Below are 23,234 nucleotides of genomic sequence, written 5' to 3'. Positions count from 1 at the left end.
TTACCCATTGTGCAAAAGTAATCATCATCGTTGCATCCAGACCCACTCCCAGAGATGTTGACGCTCTACCTTTTAGTTTGTATTTCACATCCGATTCAGAAAGGTCACATCCCAGCAACACAGATTTAACACTATCAGAGATTATTCTCCAAAGGGAACTATATCAAGTTTTTCCAATGGCTACAATACCACACAACCAGTTCAGTGTCAGACACGTGCACCTATACAAATGAAAAAGGGTTGATTTTTGTCACAAAGGTGCTGATGGGAGAGAGAAATCTTTATATAATTTCCTCCGTTGTCCGTCTGTCTGGCTCTGTCACTGTGAGTGGTGCAGGAGGTCAGAACACTACAGGGTTTTGAAACTGGGACACTATCAGACAGAATGATTCGTCAGTCTGCCCACAATGTTCTAAGGAGAGGGACAGAAAGAATGAATAAATAGATGCTTCTATACCCACTACTGCAGTTTTTTTCTGTATCAGAAATGGGCTTAGGCGGTGGGTGTGACAGGGGGCGTGGCAGGGCAATGAGCATAATTGGTCATTTGCGCGGCTACATTTAAGAAAGAATTTGAGGCCCCCAACTTTGCGCTGTAGAGACATTTTTGCATTTAAGACAATTTCCTGTAATTCTACTATTACTCCATGGAGCTGAGATATTTAGTACATTTTTAAGTTAATTTCCTGCAGTTCTACACATTTTGCTATGCAGCTGAGAGAAAATGTAACAATTTTAAAGCTAGTTTCCTGTAATTCTTTGCATTTTGCCATGTCTATTGCTGTTCTTTTGCTCGACAATAATAATAAAATTAATATTGCTAAATTCATATTTTTTTTGCATTTTCATTTCTCTGACTGTCTAGCTTTTATTTGGGTGATTGTTAGTTCTCAAATGTTATATTCCAAAAAAAGATATGTCCATTATCTTTTCTACATGCTTTATATCTGGTTTTAGTGGTTTAAGTTGAAACTAAGTGTTTTTCTATCCTGAAAAGTAATAATAATAATTTAAAAAACATATTTTTTTACGCTCTTTGGACTTAGGTTACCCCAAAAGTCAAAACAAACTTTATTTGTCACATGCGCCGAGTACAGCAAGTTTAGACTTTACCGTGAAATGCTTACAAGCCCTTAACCAACAGTGCAGTTCAAGAAGAGTTAAGAAAATATTTACCAGGTAGATGAAAACAAAAAGTAATACAAAGTAACACAATAACAAGGCTATATACAGGGTGCACCGGTACCGAGTCAGTGTGCGGGGGTACAGGTTAGTTGAGGTAATTTGTACATGTAGGTGGGGGTGAAGTGACTGTGCATAGATAATAAACAGCGAGAAGTAGCAGTGTACAAAAGGGAGGGGGGAGGGTCAATGTAAATTGTCCGGTGGCGATTTTATTAATTGTTCAGCAGTCATATACCTTGGGGGTAGAAGCTGTTGAGGAGCCTTTTGGTCCTAGACTTGGCACTCCGGTACCGCTTGCCGTGCGGTAGCAGAGAAAACAGTCTATAACTTGGGTGACTGGAGTCTCTGACAATTTTATTGGCTTTCCTCTGGCCTATTGTATAGGTCCTGGATGGCAGGAAGCTTGGCCCCAGTGATGTACTGGGCCGTTCGCGCCACCCTCTGTAGCGCCTTATAGCCAGGTGCCGAGCAGTTGCCATACCAGGCGGTGATGCAACCAGTGGTGCACCTCGATGGTGCAGCTGTAGAACCTTTTGAGCATCTGGGGACGCATGCCAAATATTTCAGTTTCCTGAGGGGGGAAAGGTTTTGCCCTCTTCACGACTGTCTTGGTGTGTTTGGACCATGATAGTTTGTTGGTGATGTGGATACCAAGGAACTTGAAACTCTCGACCCGCTCCACTACAGCCCTGTCGATGTTAATGGGGGCCTGTTCAGCCCGCCTTTTCCTGTAGTCCACGATCAGCTCCTTTGTCTTACTCACATTGAGGGAGAGGTTTTTGTCCTTGCACCACACTGCCAGTTCTCTGACCTCCCTATAGGTTGTCTCATCATTGTTGGTTATCAGGCCTACAGTGCTTCCTCCTTCAAAAGTTGCGAGCTTGCACTGCGGGACTTAGAGGTACCCAGCGTCCCGGCGTCATTGCTCCAGACCACCACAAGGGGGAGTTAGAGCACTCATTATGCATTTGGTCATATAAAAACCTCTGTCTGTATTTCAATGTAAAGCATCTCTTTAATAATACTTATTTTTGACCCAACCAAGTGACCTCTCACCTATTATAATGCAGTGCCCTCTGTGTCAGCCAGTTCAGATGAGGGACGGGTTCACCAAAACCGCTGATATAACTTAGAGTATTTAGGGAGAAGGGGGAGAGGGATGAAGTGAAGAAGAGGAGACTGTTATTGTGTGTGTGTGGTCTCACCTGATGTCCACACGAAGTGGCTGCAGAGTACTTTATGCTGAAAAACAGACACATGAGGACAAACAATAGAAGATAATGTCAATAGAAGATACTAGAAGATAGACACCTATCAGAGTTAACCTGAAACATTTAAATATAGAGGGCTATGTGTCTCACCACTTGGTTATTGCAATGCTAACAAACCCCCAGGGAAATCATGACTTGGCAGCAACAGATAGTCCAGTGAAAATGGCTGTGTTTATGTGGTGTAAATCAGAAAATTAGCAGCTGACATCTTAAGTTTTTTAAAGTTTTTTAAATTAATGCATGTGAGACAGGTTCCATGTACTACAAGACAGGCAGAGATGAAGAGGGGAAAAAGAACACAGAACAGTTTAATTACCTCTGGTTATTGACACTTTTGCCAGCAATAAAGCTTCCACGGCCTGTTCCTCGGACAGTGAACATCTGGCAATATCTACAATTTCGACCCCTTGATCAGCTCGCTCTCTGAAAGTAAAGAAGATAGCTTATTTTTTGTAGATATGAAAACAATAACAGATATGACCGTTCAATCTAAAACAGCAGATGTCATTTTCAGGATATGTCAATACAGCACAGAAAGCTTAATACCAGGCTGGTATTGTGGTTGTTCATTAAATGATGGGAAATATGCAATGATACCTGCACCATCTACACGATGCAAAGACTCGCTAACTCTTCGTGACAGACATATTGTGTTCTTACATCCTTCTGTAAAAAAGCTAACCGTTACACTGCCATGAAATATGATTATATAGCGACTATGAAACATATGACACAGCCTGCTTATGAGTTGCCATGAAAGAAAGTTAGATTAACAGGCGTTCATAGATAAATGCTTTTGGTTAGCTTGAGAATAATAATTGCATGATTTATCATTCTACGGTATGTATGTAATACAGTAGAATGTTAGCTCCAACGATTCAGTGTCGGTTCATAACTACTAGCTATGTAAAAGTTGGATGGAAGAACGCCCAGTGCTGCTTACCTGAGATGCCATCATCACACAGTCCTTCTTCGTAGGTGTCCGCTATGACTTCCTTTGTGTCGGAAAAAGGTTGCTTTCAGAACAATTCTTTTTGATTGAAAATAAAAGTTTTGCTCTCGACAAAAAGACACATGTACCTCCATAGCATATAACAATTTGCCTGTGAATAACCACACCTTCATACAAACTCTCTACTGTATGCAGAATTCTTGATGCACAACCGAAGATGCTACAATATCCTGCCAGCACGCCCACAAGCGAGCCACTCAGGCGCAGAATGATGAACAAGATGGGAACAACAACAATTTGTTGCAAGTTGGGGAGAGGGGATAATAGCTGAACAATAGACTATTCAAGCTTTACTAAAGAATAGTCTAATAGCCGAGCTAGTTGTGAACCCCCCCCCTATCACAGACCAGATTTGCCCTGATGCCCAGGGGGTAGCTTGCTACTCAATGTAATAAAGTAATGACCTTTCAAATAAGTTACCTTACACGTTATGTTGGCTGACAATTTGTTAGCTACGCTGTCCTTACGAACCACAGAGCATATTACAGCATTATGTACCGGTATGTTAGTTAGCTACCTAACGTTAGTAGTTAGCCTATAGTTAATATACTGGCAAGTTTGATGTCTATCTAACTATCCAACGTTTGACTTGATTATTCCCGTCATTCTTAGCTTAGCTAAATGTTATAGTTGTTGTGCGTTCTCAATGGACATTCGGGTGCTTTCGTAAATTCGCTCTGGCTATCTACATCGATTTCAGAGCACTCTCGTCTGAGTGTACCAGAGCGCAGAATAATACATTTACGAGCGCTCAAAACCAGTTCAATATGGCCGGAAAATGGTCAGCGTGATCTCATTTGTGTCTAGGAAGTAGCTAGCAAGCTAGCCAATGTTAGCTTGGGTGCTTGACTGCCGTTTTAAGGCCAGAACGCTCAAATCAACCCTACTCCTCGGCCCGAACATCCAGTGTGCGCTCCGAGAGCGAAACGGTCTGATTTTTACAAACAGACAATCTGACAATGCTCTGAATTTATGAGCGCCACGTTGTACAGCGCCATATTTTCTGTTCCATCCTAATGGTGACCCCCAGGTTTTTTTTTTTTTTTTCATGGAATAGAAACACCATAATATTAATCAAATTAATTAAGCAAGTACAAGTCAAAAGTTTGGACACACCTACTCATTCCAGGATTTTTCTTTATTTTTACTATTTTCCACAACTATGAAATAACACTGTCTCCATTCAGTAGTACAGACTTGGCCTGCTCTCCTTTATGTAAGGATTTAGGCACTTTCCCAAGTTTACTACAGTGTGTATTGTAGACTACACAGTAGCCTAATAAACAAATAAACACATTTCGTTAATAAAATATTGATAAAAAAATACTCTTTCAAATTGCAGATGTTGATTTAGTTATGGATCCATAACAAATTACTATGGGAATAAATATCACTGATTTACAGGAATATGGGAACAAAGTTGTCTAATGAAGGTAAACTATTTAGAATCCTCCACTCCTGTAGGCTACTCTCTACCGTAACGTTGTACAGCACCATATTTTCCATTCCATCCGAACGGAAACCCTAAGGGTTTAGTTTTTAGTTTTTCTCTGAATAGAAACACCATAATATTAATCAAGTTAAGCCACATTTAAATCAATCCCATATACAATGTTATTACAAAAAAGGTTTTACGTTCTCTGGTAATGCCAATACGGAATACTATCAAATGCTTCTCAGATGCCCTCTGGTGGTCAAACTTGCAATAACTTGCAGTAACAGAAAAAATGGCAGACATTTTAAGGATGTGCCATAGAATTCTGTGAATTCACAGAAAGGAAAGGTGTGCCGCAGTATGACGCTACTTTTAAAGAAGGAACCACTGTTCCACTGTGTCATCAGCAAACTTAATGATGGTGTTGGAGTCGTGTTTGGTGCGCAGTCGTGGGTGAACAGGGATTACAGGAGGGGACTAAGTACACACCCCTGAGGGGCCCCAGTGTTAAAGATCAGCGTGACAGACGTGTTGTTGCCTACTCTTACCACCTGGGGGCGGCCCGCCAGGAAGTCCAGGATCCAGTTGCAGAGGGAGTTGTTTAGTCCCAGGGTCCTTAGCTTAGTGATGAGCTTCGTGGGCACTATGGTGTTGAACGCTGAGCTGTAGTCAATGAATAGCATTCTCACATAGGTGTTCCTTTTGTCCAGGTGAGAAAGGGCAGTGTGGAGTGCGATTTGAGATTGCATCATCTGTAGCTCTATTGGGGTGGTATGCGAATTAGAGTGGGTCTGGGGTGGTATGCGAATTGGAGTGGGTCCAGGGTGTCTGGGAGAATGCTGTTGATGTGAGCCATGACCAGTCTTTCAAAGCACTTCATGGCTACTCACGTGAGTGCCACCTGGCAGTACCAGGTTACCTTCGCCTCCTTGGGCACAGGGACTATGGTGGTCTGCTTGAAACATGTAGGTATTACAGACTCGGTCAGGGAGAGATTGAAAATGTCAGTGAAGACACTTAACAGTTGGTCCGCCTATGCTTTGAGTACACGTCCTGGTAATCCGTCTGGCCCAGCGGCTTTGTGAATGTTGACCTATTTAAAGGTTTTGTTCACATCGGCTACCGAGAGCGTTATCACACGTCGTCCAGAACAGCTGGTGCTCTCGTGCATGCTTCAGTGTTGCTTGCCTCAAAGCGAGCATAAGAGGCATTTAGCTCGTCTGGTAGGCTTGTGTCACTGGGCAGCTCGCGTCTGGTTTCCCTTTTTAGTCCGTAATAGTTTTCGTGCCCTGCCACATCCGAGCGTCACAGCCGGTGAATCCTACTACAATCTTAATCCTGTATTGATGCTTTGCTTGTTTGATGGTTCGTCTGAGGGTATAGCGGGATTTCTTAAGTGTCCGGATTAGTCTCCTGCTCCTTGAAAGCGTTAGCTCTAGCCTTTAGCTCGATGTGGATATTGCTTGTAATCCATGGCTTCTGGTTTGGATATGTACGTACAGTCACTGTGGGGACGACGTCGTCGATGCACTTATTGATGAAGCTGACGCCTGAGGTGGTGTACTCCTCAATGCCATTGGATGAATCCTGGAACATTTTCCAGTCTGTGCTGGCAAAACAGCCCTGTAGCGTTGCATCCACATCATCTGACCACTTCCATATTGACCGAGTCACTGGTGCTTCCTGCTTTAGTTTTTGCTTGTAAGCAGGAATCAGGAGGATAGAATTATGGTCAGATCTGCCAAATGGAGGGCGGTGGAGAGCTTTGTATGCATCTCTGTGTGTGGAGTAAAGTTGGTGTTTGATTATTTGAATTGTTTTCTCTGGTTGCACATGTGACATGTTGGTAAAAAATGTGGCCAATATACCACGGCTAAGGAGTGTTCTTAGACAATCAATCAAATTGATTTATGAAGCCCTTTTTACAACAGCCGATGTCACAAAGTGCTATACGGAAACCCAGCCTAAAACCCCAAACAGCAAGCAATGCAGATGTAGAAGCACGGTGGCTAGGAAAAACTCCCTAGAAAGGCAGGAACCTATGAAGAAACCTAGAGAGGAACCAGTCTCTGAGCGGTGGCCAGGCCTCTTCTGGCTGTGCCGGGTTGAGATTATAACAGTACATGGCCAAGATGTTGATAGATGACCAGCAGGGTCAAATAATAATAATCACAGTGGTTGTAGAGGGTGCAACAGGTCAGCACCTCAGGAGTAAATGTCAGTTGACTTTTTGTAGCTGAGCATTCAGAGTTCGAGATGGCAGGTACCCTAGAGAGAGGGAGTAGAAAGCACCAGGTCTGGGACAAGGTACCACGTCCAGTGAACATGACAAACTCAGAGTGCCTGGATATAGCTGTTTGGCCATATACCACAAACCCCCGAGGTGTCTTATTGCTATTACAAACTGGTTACCAATGTAATTAGAACAGAAAAAAGTCATTTTTGTTCATACCCATGGTATACGGTCTGATATACCACGGCTTTCAGCCAATCAGCATTTGGGGATCGAACCACCCGGTTTATAATATGCTATAATGTCTGTATAGCAGTTATTTTTTTCCATGATACCAATGATTCTTTATTGAAGGTATCGCAAACAAATGTTTAGGTTGTCTGTGTGCCTTTTGATAAAGCTGTTTTCCTTCATCCAGCGATCTTGGGGAGTTGCTGCCCCTTTGTGGTGTGTGTATGTATAGTGCCCTGTGCGTGCGTGCGTGTGCGCGCTTGTGTGGTGACATCTCGTTTGTGCACTGCTCCCCCACCGTGTCGCTGTATAATGTCCTCATTGTCCAGCGGCTAGAACTCTGAACCCCCCTCCGCTATCTGTGAATGACTCCGCTCTCCACAGCAGAACAGGGAATTTCTACTACAGTTCTACAGGGCCCATCCATCCAGGGTCCCCATTTTCGGTCTGTAGTGCAATGAAGAAGAACTTTTGGTGGCGATGATGGTGGTGGGGTTTAAGGTTGCTTGCTGATCCTAACCCCTCTTTTTCTCTCCTGCTCAGATCATCTCCAGAAAGAACCCGGAGGACGTCCAAGAGGTAAGAACTACAGGATTATCTGACAGTGATGGGACGAAAGTGAGAAAAGAAGGGATAGAGGGAAAACTGAGAACGCGTGCGAGAGAGGGGCTTTGGATTTTGCTCCTATGGCTGGTCATGTTGCAGAGGTTAGTGACCACGGTTATAATGGTGGTGACCATGTTGACCTTTGTAGTAGCTGTGACAATAACAACTGTTATCACAAACCAATGACATTTTTGGTCCACCAGCCACTGTGACAGCCACTCTGATTTTTTTTACCAGACAAAATATTTTTCTTCATAATTACACAAAAAAATCACAAAAATGAGTATGCTTTCTAATGTATTACCAGTAAGAATAATGGGGTATATTGCTGAATTTCATTTCATTTTGTGACTTGTGTCTTTTAACCAATGTATGTTAAACCGCCAATGAAATAGCAGGGCGCCAAATACAAATCAACAGACATCTCATAAATCAAATTTCTCAAACATACAAGTATTAGGCACCATTTTAAAGATAAAATTCTCGGTAATCCAGCCACAGTGTCTGATTTCAAAAATGCTTTACAGCGAAAGCTCCACAAACGATTATGTTAAGTCACCACCAAGTCACAGAATAACCCAGCCATTTTTCCCGCCAAAGAGAGGAGTCACAAAATGCACAAATAGAGATAAAATTAATCACTAACCTTTGATGATCTTCATCAGATGACACTCATAGGACTTCATGTTACACAATACATGTATGTTTTGTTCGATAAACTGCATATTTATATCCAAAAATCTAATTTTACATTGGTGTGTTATGTTCAGTAGTTCAAAAACATGCTATGATTTTGCAGAGAGCCACATGAATTCACAGAAATACTCTATTATAAATGTTGATGAAAATTCAAGTGTTATGCATGGAACTTTAGATACACTTCAAAAAAACTTTACGGAAAAAGCATAATCTGAGAACGGTGCTCAGAGCCCAAACCAACCAGAGAAATATCCGCCATGTTGGGTAGTCAACATTATTCATAAATAGCATTATAAATATTCACTTACCTTTGATCTTCATCAGAATGCACTCCCAGGAATCGCAGTTCCACAATAAATGCTTGTTTTGTTCGATAATGTCCATAATTTATGTCCATTTATGTCCAATAGCTTCTTTTGTTAGGTCGTTTGGTAAACAAATCCAAAAGCGCGATCTGGTCGATTCGGACGAAACGTTCAAAAAGTTATATTACAGGTCGAAGAAACTTGTCAAACTAAGTATAGAATCAATCTTTAGGATGTTTTTATCATAAAAGTTCATTAATGTTCCAACCGGAGAATTCCATTGTCTGTAGAAAAGCAATGGAATGAGAGCAACCTCTCAAGTGAAAGCGCGTGACTGAGAACGAGGCTGTAGGCAGACCCCTTAGTCAAACAGCTCCCATCCGGCCCCCCTTCACATGAGAAGCCTGAAACCACGTTCTAAAGACGGTTGACATCTAGTGGAAGCCTTAGGAAGTGAAAATGAACCCATATCCCACTGTGTATTCGATAGGGGTGAGTTCAAAAACTACAAACCTCAGATTTCCCACTTCTTGTTTGGATTTTTTTCTCAGGTTTTTGCCTGCCATATGAGTTCTGTTATACTCAGACATCATTCAAACAGTTTTAGAAACTTCAGAGTGTTTTCTATCCAATACTAATAATAACATGCATATATTAGCATCTGGGACTGAGTAGGAGGCAGTTCACTCTGGGCACGCTATTCATCCAAAAGTGAAAATGCTGACCCCTATCCCAAACAAGTTAAAATAAATCATTTAGATCCAATAATAAAAACAAATAAGCACTTCAACAACTGACCATCAAGAGTAAACAAAGTGCCTGCCCTGCCACAAAAGTGAGTGAGTGATGCAGGCTATTTATTAGTATAGTTCAGGTCTCTACGCTGATATTTTTTTACAAGGAGCACATCATGTACTCCTAAGTAGAAATGTAGAAGCACACACATACATCTAGGATAACAATGACTTTTAGGAGGGATATATGCTCAATCAAGCACAATTAGGTGAGACACAAATTGTCAACTGGAACTTTAATGGACAGGCCGTTACCATGATAACTTGGGCACTCGCTTGTCTGTGATGGAAAATAATCTGACTGCGATGTCTTCCTAGCAGCAGACAGTTGCAGCAAACTCATACTTACATTGAAATACAACCTAGCATGTGAACAAAATTATGTAAATGTCCAAGAAACATGAGAACAAAGTTACACTTTAGTAGCCTTTGTCAATTCGACCAACTTCTACATGTGGGCTTAAAAAGAAATATATAAAAATCGCAAATGCTTTATGTGCCCACCTGCCAACGTGGCTGGTGAAATTTACATTCTTACGGCCCATGTACACTGTGCAGTGAACCCGCTTCCCATTCATTTTCAATGGAAGGAACACGGTGTGAAGCGGAGTGGTCTGGGGACCGTTGGGTGGCGGGAACGTGCCGTGGGAGGCGGTGAAAAAGTAATGCATTTCCCAACTTTATGAAATCACCAGCGGCTAACGCTGGGCAACGATCAATCATATCGAGTGGTTCCCATGACGAATTTGACTCTCTGCGACCCAATGCTAGAGACTTTCTTCAGCAAAGATGGCTGACAAAAATACTAGAATGGAAGCAAATGTAAGTAATTATAATGTCATAACTAATTATGAAAAAAAATTACAGTCGAGAGGAATAAGTTAATGTAGAGACGATTATGCATGAATTTGTGTCAAAGTTAATTTAGGAAAAATCTTTAGCAAGCTCGCTGACTAGCTAACATTAGCCAGGTAGCTTTATGAGCGTTTTTTGTTTTTGAATGTTTTGGGATTCCTGAGAAAACCAGGCTGTTGTCTTGGGAAAGAGTCGATGTAAAGAATCTAGCTAGCTAAAGCATTTACTGCAAATTTAAAGTACAATTTTGTAAGCCTGTCTTGCTGATATTTGCTATGCAATGCAGCTAAAGTAATGTAGTTAGCTAACTCTTTTCTTATTGCGTAGTGGAGGATAAAAATACCTGTATGCAAATCAAATCAAGTTTATTTTATATAGCCCTTCGTACATCAGCTAATATCTCGAAGTGCTGTACAGAAACCCAGCCTAAAACCCCAAACAGCAAGCAATGCAGGTGTATGCCTATGGATGTGTAGCTAGTTTTGTAGCCGATCTGTGTGTAGACCCTAAAACATTTGGTATACATATTAGTTCAGAACAGTGATTTTAATTGCTTCCACCAGTTGATCATTAATCCCCAAGAAATTGCAGAAAATTACTGTTACACACATGTGTAACGGCAACCTTCCCTCTCTTCATGAGAAGAGGTGTAGCAGGGATCGGACCAAGACGCAGCGTAGCTCGTGTTCAACATGATTTTAATTACGTAAATACTGAACACTAAACAAATACAAAATAACAAATGTGGCTTACCGATACAGCCCTATCTGGTGCAGAGAAAACACAGAGACAGGAAACAACCACCCACAAATCCCCAACACAAAACAAGCCACCTATATATGATTCCCAATCAGGGACAACGATTGACAGCTGCCTCTGATTGAGAACCATATTAGGCCGAACACAGAAACAGACAAACTAGACACACAACATAGAATGCCCACCCAGCTCACGTCCTGACCAACACTAAAACAAGCACAACACACAAGAACTATGGTCAGAACGTGACAACATGACTGTTACATGCTAATATTATGTCAATATTAGCTAGCTAGCTATGAACCACAGCAATCATAGCCGGTTGTATTAACTTCAAGACATTCTGAATGGCATCAATGAAGCCTATGGATTGAGTAGAATATAATATAACTTTGTTGTGCCAAGGATGCAAGTCGTATATACATGTAGTTATTACCAAGCATGAGTTCCCCACATACATTGAATGTATTCTCTGATCTTGTACTCTATCTTGGCAAATAAAGGTGTGGTTCAGGTATGAATGTCTGTGAGACATTCTTTTTTCAGTCATATCCAAAACCAGGAGTATCAAACTCCAGTCTTTGAATGATGCTGTGTCTGCATGCACCGTATTTATTACAATTATACACTTCAACAGTGTTTACCATTCCTGGTCCTAGGACATCAATGGTTACACATTGTAACATTGCCTTAGACAAGAGCACATTATTTAACTAGTTAAAGGCTGATTTGTAATTCATACATATAGGACCAGAATTACAAAAACAGTACACCACACTTCCTATGCATCATGTAAATAATGTAAAACAGGTTCTTCTCGCCAGCTTATTTCCTTAATCTACACCAGGGGTGTCAAAGTCAAATGGACGGAGGGCCAAATAAAAAATTTAGCTACAAGCCGAGGGCCGGACTGTTCGAATGTTCATTGAAAAATTTTTAAATGACGCATATAGTCTAGTGAACCTAATTGAACCTACTGAAAACCTAACAAATATATTCCAATATGATCAGATAAATAAAGCAATATTTTCTTATGGCTCTGTCAGTAATCTTTAATTTTCAACAGACACAAAAGACAAATTTCCTTTATATAAAAATCCCCATAACATGAACATTAAATGAAAGAAACCGGTATTCAAGGCACCATCAGTAGCCTATATTTTCTATTTTAGCAAAAGTGGGCTAAATTTACTTCAAAGAAAAAAACAATAATAGCAATTTTCTATCATCCACTCAACTGAAATATTTTTAAAATATAATTGGATTGAAATACAATAAAATAAAGTGCAAAAATCTATTAATCAAAAACAACACTTTGTTTAAGGAGAAGTAACATGCAGTGAAAACAAATATTAAACTTTAACTTTTAAACTTGAACTGAGTAAAAACTCTAAATATGTGATTGCACAGTAATGTTCACTTGTTTGAGGTTGAGGGTGATACTTGGTGGTGTCCCATCTTTTCCACAAGTTCATCAATGTTCGGGGTAAGGCTCTGAGCTGAGGAAATCCTCAGAATTGAGTGGAGGTGTTCAGCAGTAAGTCGACTTCTGTGTGATGTTTTGTTCAGGTTCATCAAAGAAAACAGTTGTTCACACAGGTATGTGCTGCCAAACATAGACAACGTTTGAGCAGCCTGGATGCGCAGCTGGGGCATTGTGTCGGGGAGGAAACGGGCGAACTCCGCAGCACCCACTGCCGCATATTTTGCCCTCAGTGCATCATTGCATTGGAGGTCAATCAACTCCATTTGGAGGTTTGGTGGTGAGCTTTCCACGTCAACAGCAAATGGGTTACCGAGCAGTTCCAACCTGCTTTTTTGTGCTTCAAAGTCAGCAAATCGGCGTCGAAAGTCAGCGGCAAGCATACCTATTTTATCAGCCAACTGTGCGCTCGGGAACGCACTGGTAGAGAGCTTCTCTTTCATGGTCTGGCAGCTGGGAAAGTGGCTCAAATTTTCTTTCCGCATCTGCGTCTCCCACAGAGTCAGTTTGGTTTTAAATTCCTTCACTGTACTGTACATATCAGAGATGACATGATCCCGACCCTGCAGCTGCAAGTTCATTGCATTCAGATGACTCGTAATGTCACACAGAAAAGCCATTTCACACAGAAACATTTCGTCTCGGAGTTGTGTTGTGTCTTTCCCTTTGCTGTCCAAGAACAGACAAATCTCCTCACGAAGCTCGAAACATCTTTGAAGCACCTTTCCCTGGCTTAGCCATCGCACCTCTGTGTGATAAGGCAAATCACCATGCTCCGTTTCTAACTCCGTCAGAAATGCCTTGAACTGGCGGTGATTCAAACCTTTGGCTCTGATAAAGTTAACTGTGCGCGTGATGATGCTCATTACATGCTCCATTTTCAAGGCTTTACCGCACAACGCTTCCTGGTGTATGATACAATGATAAGCTGTCAGCTCACCTGTCGCGTTTTCCTCTTGCATCTTTTCCCGTATCTTCGCCACCAGTCCGCTCCTGTGTCCACACATCGCAGGTGCTCCGTCGGTTGTCAAACCCACGAGTTTTTCCCAAGGCAGCTCCATCTCATTTACACATCTTGACACCTCTTCATACAAATCATGCCCCGTAGTTGTGCCATGCATAGGACGTAAAGCCAAAAACTCCTCTGTCACGCTTAGGCTGGAGTCCACTCCGCGGATGAAAATTGACAACTGGGCAATGTCAGAAATGTCGGTGCTCTCATCCACAGCCAAGGAATATGCAATGAAATCTTTTCCCTTTTTCACAAGCTGCTCTTTTAGATTGATGGACAACTGGTCTACTCTCTCGGCAATGGTGTTTCTGCTCATACTCACATTTAAAAAGAGTTGCCTTTTTTCTGGGCAAACTTCGTCACAAACTTTAATCATGCAGTTTTTGATGAAATCCCCCTCCGTAAATGGCCGGGCTGATTTAGCGATCTCTTCTGCCAAAATAAAACTGGCCTTGACAGCAGCCTGGCCTTGTGATTTGGCTTTTTTGAACAGAGCCTGTCGAGATTTGAGGCCTCGTTTTAATTCCTCTGCCTTTTGTAGCCTTTGTTCCATGTCCATATTCTTGTTTTTGTCCGCGTGTTTCGTTTCATAATGTCGTCTCAGATTATACTCTTTCAGTACCGCCACACTTTCTCCACACAGAAGACACACAGGTTTTCCAGCTACCTCCGTGAACATATACTCCGACTCCCACCTTGTTTGAAACCCCCGGTTCTCAGTGTCCACCTTCCGTTTTGCCATTTTTGATGGGTATCTGAAAGTTAATTTTACTGTGATGCTGACGACTGCTGTGCCAATAAATATTGAAATGAAGCAGCCTACTGCTCGGTGCGTCACCGTTGCATTGTGGGAAATGTAGTATTGGTGCGTGTAAAAGATCTGCGGGCTGCCGGCTTGCTGCGGTCTGCGGGCCGGTTCTAATAATAAATCAAGATCATCCCAGGGGCCGTAAAAAACCTTCTCGCGGGCCGGATGTGGCCCGCGGGCCTTGACTCTGACATATGTGATCTACACTGATCTGAGGACACAGGATAGGTGTAGTATTTAATCAAATTAGAGACTTAATTTCAACCAGTAGAGAATGTGAAAAGCTTTATTGAAAAGTTCTTTATCCAAGTGTTATAAATACATAATTCATGCATTATAAATATTATTTTATAAATACAAGTTCAATCGGTACTTCAATGCACAACTGGTCTGAATTATAAAACAGAGGAAGAAAGAGGTGGGGAGAGAGGGAGGTGTGAGTGTGACCGACAAGGGGAAAGAGATGAGAACAGAGGAGCAGGGAAGACTGCACATGAGTAATGAATTACAGTGCTACCAAACGTCATTCTCTCAGGTCATCAGAATTACTTAAGTGTCTCTAACCGTCTCTAACTATCCTTGGACCCCCAGTTGGCCCGAGGGTTATCTTAATGTGGGTGAGGTGGTGATGATGCGACTGGGGGTTGGTATCCTCTCTCACATCAAAAGATACCTGCAGATGAGAGGGAGAGAGAGAGAGAGATGGGATGATTAAGCCTAGTCTTTTTAATTCTAACAATATGTCAGTCATCATAATCATCAGGAGGTGAAATGCAAAACTGACCATGGATCATTAACTCTGGGACTACTACATCTCTATCTGTATTTCAATGTAAAGCATCTATTTTATAGTGCTTCATGTTGACCCGACCAAGTGACCTCTCAGCTCTGATCATACTGTTCCCTCTGTCAAGCAGTTCAGAAGTGGAAGGGGTTCACATATAAAAAGAGACTGTTCAAAAGAGACAGTGTTCAACAGGAATCTGTGTGTGTGTGGCCTCACCTGGTGTCCAGTGTCCACACTGAATGGCTCCAGAGTACTTTATACTGAAAAACATGCACAGACACCCGAGGACAAACAATATAGCGTAGTAATATAAATAATGAGATGTCTTAATATTCTCCATGGTTGGTCCTCTTGCCTATTCTTTGAAGGTGGGTGGACACCTGAACCTGCTTACTGCATCAATCAGATTGATATACCAGTGTGTGGGTTGTAGGGTGTCTAATTGTTGATAAACATTTTCAGTATGGGTGACTATTAACAGCCTGTTTTGTTTTTGTGCAGACATCACCCTTATCTGAGAAGTAGAAATTAAAGGGAGAGAAACTGGGAATTGTAATAACTGGAGTTGACACAGCTTATTAAATGTAAAGAATACTCTTTATTGCAATGTGGGCGTCTCTTAAAATAGCCTTTGGTTGTGCATAGTGCAGTCTATGGTGTTGCCAGGGAACAGCACCCTCTTTGAAGAAGTAGGAGGTGAAGATCTCCTCCACATTGATTGCCTCCCGTGTTGCATTGTTGGCCCCGTCCGTGCAACATCCTGTAGAGCAGCAGACCTCTGGTCTGGCACACGGCGGAGAGCTGCATGTCCCCTCCTGGTCCTCATTTTCACACGCTGTATATAGATTTTTTTATATTGTGTTATTGACTGTATGTTTGTGTATCCCATGTGTAACTCTGTGTTTGTGTCGCGCTGCTTTGCTTTATCTTGGCCAGGTCACAGTTGTAAATGAGGACTTGTTCACAACTGGCCTACCTGGTTAAATAAAGGTGAAATAAAAAATAAAAATGTCCATCATGAAGTTATGCAGGACACAGGTAGCCTTCACACATGCCTGAATTCCACCATTCCCAGGTGGCCCTGGTCACACTCGCGACAATGCACCCAACTGTGAAGTCCCCTACACCGTAACTGTAGGTCATCGTTTTGAAGGAATCTCCAGTTGCAAGGTATCTGTAGGAATATGGAAGGTAATGTCATTATTAGACTTTTACATCAGCAGGTCATTGTGTATTACTAAAGTATAATATATCTTATAACAAATCATGATAACATTGGATAGATAGATGCATGTGCACACACGTGCATATGACAGCAGGATCATATCAAGGAAAATTAATACATAAATACCACTTGAAGCTTGATGATGAGTTGATCATTTGTAGTGCTAAGGCAGAAACTTATTTGACAGCTGGAGCTGCTGTCCTTTCACCCTCATGGCTGTTAGCTAGCTACCTACAAATGCATTTGTTTGTTTTTAATTTACAATTATAAATACATCAAGATAGCTAGCTAATATGAAGTTATTTAATTCACCTAGCTAGCTATACAGTATTTAATGTTGGCTAGTTAGCTAGCTACGTTAGTAGCTAATTCGATCGACCGCCTCGATTCGGTCTTATGTAGCAAAATTTGAAATGGTGTTATTTACATTGGATAAAAGTAGAGGCTCATAGATAGAAAATTGTATCATATACTGCATTTGAGGAACAAATGGGAAAGTAATTCTGCTTTGGAAGTTGATAAACTTGTAACACCACTTTTGAGAAAATGTGCCTTTGAATGTTTTGGTACACCTACTGGAGAGCTCTTTGTCTACACCCACTCAGCATCATTCACACCCTCTTGATCCTTAGCCCCACCCATCTCTTTAACGATTCACATGTGAGACCATGTGCTAAACAGTGAATACAAGTGTACAACCAAAGATTTCATGACTAAAGGCTGGTTTATACTACTACTATCGAAATGTCTGTATACAGTTGTTGCAGTGACATCATGAACATTCTATTGTCGTCCGACATTAAAGTTGTCGTTATGGAAAAAGTACACACAAAAACGACAGGCTGCATGACATCAGCAGCCTAGGGGTCCAAAATGGCATAACTGGTGCATTTTAACACCAATAAACCCATCAGGTTTAAAAATGAATTTAGTATATGTCAATCTAGCAAACCAGGCAACTAAAAGCAACTTTCTCAACAATATTTTTGATTCGTTTCTAAACTCAAAAGCAAAAAATTAAAATGTCTTTCAAAGATAATTCGTAAAAATCCAAATAACTTCACAGATCTTCATTGTAAATGGTTTAAACACTGTTTCCCATGCTTGTTCAATGAACCATAAACAATTCATGCACCTGTGGAACGGTCGTTAAGACACTAACAGCTTACAGACGGTAGGCAATTAAGGTCACAGTTATGAAAACGTAGGACACTAAAGAGGCCTTTCTACTGACTCTGAAAAACACCAAAAGAAAGATGCCCAGGGTCCCTGCTCCCTGGCCAGGGCAATAATTTACAGCTGATTGTCCTCACAGTGGCCACGTGTAACGATAACTGAACAAGATCGTTACAGGATGGCAACAACAACTGCCCGAGTTACACCAGGAATGCACAATCCCTCCTTCAGTGCTCAGACTGTCTGTAATAGGCTGAGGGAGACTGGACTGAGGGCTTGTAGGCCTGTTGTAAGGCAGGTCCTCACCAGACATCACCGGGCAAACAACGTTGCCTATGGGCGCAAACCCACCGTCGCTGGACCAGACAGAACTGGCAAAAAGTGCTCTTCACTGATGTCGCTTTTTTGTCGTCGAAGGAATGAGCCTTACACCAAGGCCTGTACTCTGGAGCGGGATCGAGGTGGAGGGTCCGTCATGGTCTGGGGCGGTGTGTCATAGCATCATCGGACTGAGCTTGTTGTCATTGCAGGCAATTTCAATGCTGTGTGTTACAGGGACGACATCCTCCTCCCTCATGTGGTACCCTTCCTGCAGGCTCATCCTGACATGACCCTCCAGTATGACAATGCCACCAGCCATACTGCTCGTTCTGTGCGTGATTTCCTGCAAGACCGGAATGTCAGTGTTCTGCCATGGCCAGCGAAGAGCCCGGACCTCTATCCCATTGAGCACGTCTGGGACCTGTTGGATCGGAGGGTGAGGGCTAGGGCCATTCCCCACAGAATTGTCCAGGAACTAGCAGGTGCCTTGGTGGAAGAGTGGGGTAACATCCCACAGCAAGAACTGGCAAATCTGGTGCAGTCCATGAGGAGGAGATGCACTGCAGTACTTAATGCCGCTGGTGGCCACACCAGATACTGACTGTTACTTTTGATTTTGACCCCCCCTTTGTTCAGGGACACATTATTAAATTTCTGTTAGTCACATGTCTGTGGAACTTGTTCAGTTTATGTCTCAGTTGTTGAATCTTGTTATGCTCATACGAATATTTACACATGTTAAGTTTGCTGAAAGTAAACGCAGTTGACAGTGAGAGGACGTTTCTTTTTTTGCTGAGTTTAGCTTGTTAGAAGGTGTAAACGGTACAGTGAAATGGTTACTTGCGTAGTGGAGTATTTTGTTTAGACCTGTAGCTAGCTAGCTAAACAATTAACTATTATCCCAACTCATAACGATACTACCCTGCATGAATCTACAGGTAGCTAAAGCTAACCATTTGCAATCAAACGCCTGAATTTTCTCCATCTCCTTAGCTGTCATGCTCTGCTTCCACTGGGCATTGCACTGATTTCAAAACTCGCTCCTCCAGAAGGTGGAGAGCATTAGCAACACTTGTGCAGTTAGTGATCTCTCTCAAAAAAGCTGCTTACCTGCACATACTAAGCAGCTCATGTTACAGACAGAAGCATGCTACATGGCAGACCAATCCAAACTCATCTCTTGGCATGTCCAGCCCATCCATTAACTCAGCCAATCATGGCTAGCGAGAAGGTTCCTGACTTTTTCTGGGGCTAAATCAGCTAGGCTCATAATGTTACAATTTTATTTGTGTTTACAGATGGCATACAAGTTTGTTTTTAAGGCACATGAAAGGTCAAATTTCAGAAGGTTCCAGAAGGTAATTCTGCCAAAAAAAGCATTTTGATTAAAAAAATGATCAAATGCCTCTCCTGTGAAGTAGTGATGTGCGACATACGCCTAGTTTCCTGAAACGAGTCACATTTGAATTGGCCTGCACTGTAGCTAGCTAACTAATAATATGTTTGTTCGTTTTTTTAAATAAATGTATTTACTTAATTGGATAGGTTTTCCCAGCCATGTGGACGATTGGAAACAGGGCAAGAAAGTTAGTTTGTCACCGAGTGGTTTAGAGCATATTACTAGATTACTGTGAATAAATTAATGAAAAGGAGGATGGATTAAACTATTTACCCATTTAATAACTAGACCTTCATACAAACTTGCTATACTGAATTGTTGATGCACAAACAAACGTGCTGCCAGCATGCCCACAAGCGAGCCACTCTGGGCGGCCGCCTCGGCACACAGAAATTTACCACTTCCTAGTGTACACTGGCCGTTACCCGCCAATGACAAAATCTACCCGCATTTGGCGGGTGTTAATTTCCAACCCTGGTGTGAACCCTGGTCAGTCAGAGTCACGGTTTAGCAGAGCCTATTAGTACGTGTTTACATACACCCACTCTAGTACTAGCTACTTAATCTGTTAGTATCAATGTCTCGCGGTTAAGCTATATAGCTCCGTGACCGCTAAGTTAGCGTCAGCATACCTAAAGAGGGAATAATGGCCATAAGTTGTGGGCAGATAACGTTCAATTGCTGTTATTTAGACGGTGGTGCGTATTCATGGATGCCATGGGAAGCCAGGCTTCAAAAATGTACTAAGACATTTTATTTTTTATTTTATATCTTTCGTCGCTCTCATCTCTGTTATACTTTTTCTTCAATTCGCAAGAGACTGAATTTATCTCACCGGTGGCTGCATCCGAGCGAGCAAAACAGTGCCCCTTTGTCTCTGTATGTATAGTCCATCTGTCTGATGCTGTCTGGCCAAAAAGAGTATGACATTGTTGCCGCCCATAGCATTGAATGAATGCAAGGGAAGCTAAGCGAATTTGGCCTCCCTAAAAAATAAAGATAATAGCCAATCAGCGTTGAGCTAAACGGAGTCCTGGCACACAAAATAAAGTGTCCAGGATAGCCATTTTGGATTTTGCTTCACATCAAAAGCCAAACGTTATTGACAGAAAAAAAAATATTAAAAAAAATTCTCCGTACTGATCAATGATTATAACGGCGATTGATCCAACCATAAATTCATACACTGTGCCCCTGGCCTGAGAGAATAGAAGTTCACTATGTAGCTAGATGTAGATTAATGTTAAAGCTGCAGTATCTAACTTTTTGGGTGAACCGACCAAATTCCCACAGAAATGTGAGTTATAGATCTGTCATGTTCATTGGAAGCAAGTCTGAGAAGCGGTAAATCTGATTTATGTGCGCTATTTCTATGCTTCCCGTTCTCAAGTTTAGTTTTTGCATCTTTTACTTTTAGTTTTGTACACCAGCTTTAAACAGCTGAAAATATATTTCACAGGGGTTTAGATGGTACAATGATTTGCCTAGGACAACAACTAAAAGTGTGTGCTGTATGACAGTCAGAGACCGTTTCGGCAACATGAAAGTGAGGATGGCATTGGCGTTTCTCTACTTGTAGGGTGAGTCAACATGTTTTTTCTACTTACATGCACACACAGAAATCAGTACCATGGACAGCCACATCATATTTAGCTTTGGTTGATTGGATTGAATTGTTTTTGGTATCTTTTAGTTGTCACTGTATTAGACTACGCAGAGGTGATTTTATGACTTTGAAATGGTGCTGGAATAGTGGAGGTGTAACGGATGTGAAATGGCTAGCTAGATAGCGGTGGTGCGCGGTAATAGCGTTTTAATCGGTTACGTCACTCGCTTTGAGACCTTGAAGTAGTGGTTCCCCTTGCTCTGCAAGGGCTGCGGCTTTTGTGGAGCGATGGGTAACGATGCTTCGTGGGTGACTGTTGTTGATGTGTGCAGAGGGTCCCTGGTTCGCGCCCGGGTCGGGGTGAGGGGACGGACGCAAAGTTATACTGTTAGAGGCAGCTCCTATTTTCTTTGGGACTTGTGGTAACTCTGGTTCTAAATCAAGTTGTTTAATGGTACAAAAATGTCGGAAACATTAATTTGCTTGAACATTCTGTAGGTGATGTAACTTTGTTATATGCAATATGCTTTGTGGACTTCACAGGACAAATGTGGCTCTCCGGTTTTGTGATGAAATAAAGGTGTGGTTGAATTTATTCTGCCAGTGTGTCTCCTTATTGTCTCGGCCTTAGGCCTATATATCACGGTCGCAAGGCATATGAACTAGAGGTCGACCAATTAATCGGAATGGGCGATTTCAAGTTTTCATAACAATTAGAAATCTGTATTTTTGGACACCGATTTGGCCGATTTTATTTAAAAATTATTTTTATTTTATTTTTTTACACCTTTATTTAACTAGGCAAGTCAGTTAAGAACACATTCTTATTTTCAATGACGGCCTAGGAACGGTGGGTTAACTGCCTTGTTCAGGGGCAGAACGACAGATTTTTACCTTGTCAGCTCGGGGATTCAATCTTGCAACCTTACGGTTAGCTAGTCCAACGCTCTAACCACCTTCCTCTCATTGCACTCCACGAGGAGCCTGCCTGTTACGCGAATGCAGTAAGAAGCCAAGGTAAGTTGCTAGCTAGCATTAAACATATCTTATAAAAAAACAATCAATGAATCAATCATAATCACTAGCTAACTACACATGGTTGATGATATTACTAGTTTATCTAGAGTGTCCTGCGTTGCATATAATCGATGCGGTGCGCATTCGCGAAAAAGGAATGTAACAGGAATATTTAGACTTATGGATGCCACCCGTTAGATAAAATACGGAACGGTTCCGTATTTCACTGGAAGAATAAACATTTTGTTTTCGAGATGATAGTTTCCGGAATCGACCATATTAATGACCTAAGGCTCGTATTTCTGTGTGTTATTATGTTATAATTAAGTCTATGATTTGATAGAGCAGTCTGACTGAGCGATGGTAGGCACCAGCAGGCTCGTAAGCATTCATTCAAACAGCACTTTCGTGCGTTTCGCTCTGCTTCAAGCATTGCGCTGTTTACGACTTCAAGCCTATCAACTCCCGAGATTAGGCTGGTGTAACCGATGTGAAATGGCTAGCTAGTTAGCGGGGTGCGCGCTAATAGCGTTTCAAACGTCACTCGCTCTGAGACTTGGAGTAATTGTTCCCCTTGCTCTGCATGGGTAACGCTGCTTCGAGGGTGGCTGTTGTCGATGTGTTCCTGGTTCGAGCCCAGGTAGGAGTGAGGAGAGGGACGGAAGTCAAAGGTATATGAAATACAAATCGTATAGAGAGAAATAGTCCTATAATTTCTATAATAACTACAACCTAAAACTTCTTACCTGTGAATATTGAAGACTCATGTTAAAAGGAACCACCAGCTTTCATATGTTCTCATGTTCTGAGCAAGGAACTTAAACGTTAGCTTTTTTTACATGGCACATATTGCACTTTTACTTCCTTCTCCAACACTTTGTTTTTGCGTTATTTAAACCAAATTGAACATGTTTTATTATTTATTTGAGGCTAAATTGATTTTATTGATGTATTATATTAAGTTAAAATAAGTGTTCATTCAGTATTGTTGTAATTGTCATTATTACAAAAACAA

The 23,234-nt window shown here is 41.7% G+C and overlaps 1 protein-coding gene across 1 annotated transcript in view; it reads left to right on the top strand.

Annotated features, from left to right (window-relative positions):
- The window catches only part of rps6kc1 (ribosomal protein S6 kinase polypeptide 1), a 51,173-nt gene that overhangs the window by 1,910 nt on the left and 26,029 nt on the right, over positions 1–23,234 (top strand). The window contains exon 2 of the mRNA XM_038962265.1: positions 7,911–7,946. Coding sequence (XP_038818193.1) covers positions 7,911–7,946 — 36 coding nt within the window. The remainder of the gene's footprint in view (positions 1–7,910; positions 7,947–23,234) is intronic.

The sequence above is a fragment of the Salvelinus namaycush genome, chromosome 24 (assembly GCF_016432855.1).
Source record: "Salvelinus namaycush isolate Seneca chromosome 24, SaNama_1.0, whole genome shotgun sequence".
Classification (NCBI taxonomy): Eukaryota; Metazoa; Chordata; class Actinopteri; order Salmoniformes; family Salmonidae; genus Salvelinus; species Salvelinus namaycush.
This window is presented reverse-complemented; position numbering and strand designations above follow the sequence as displayed.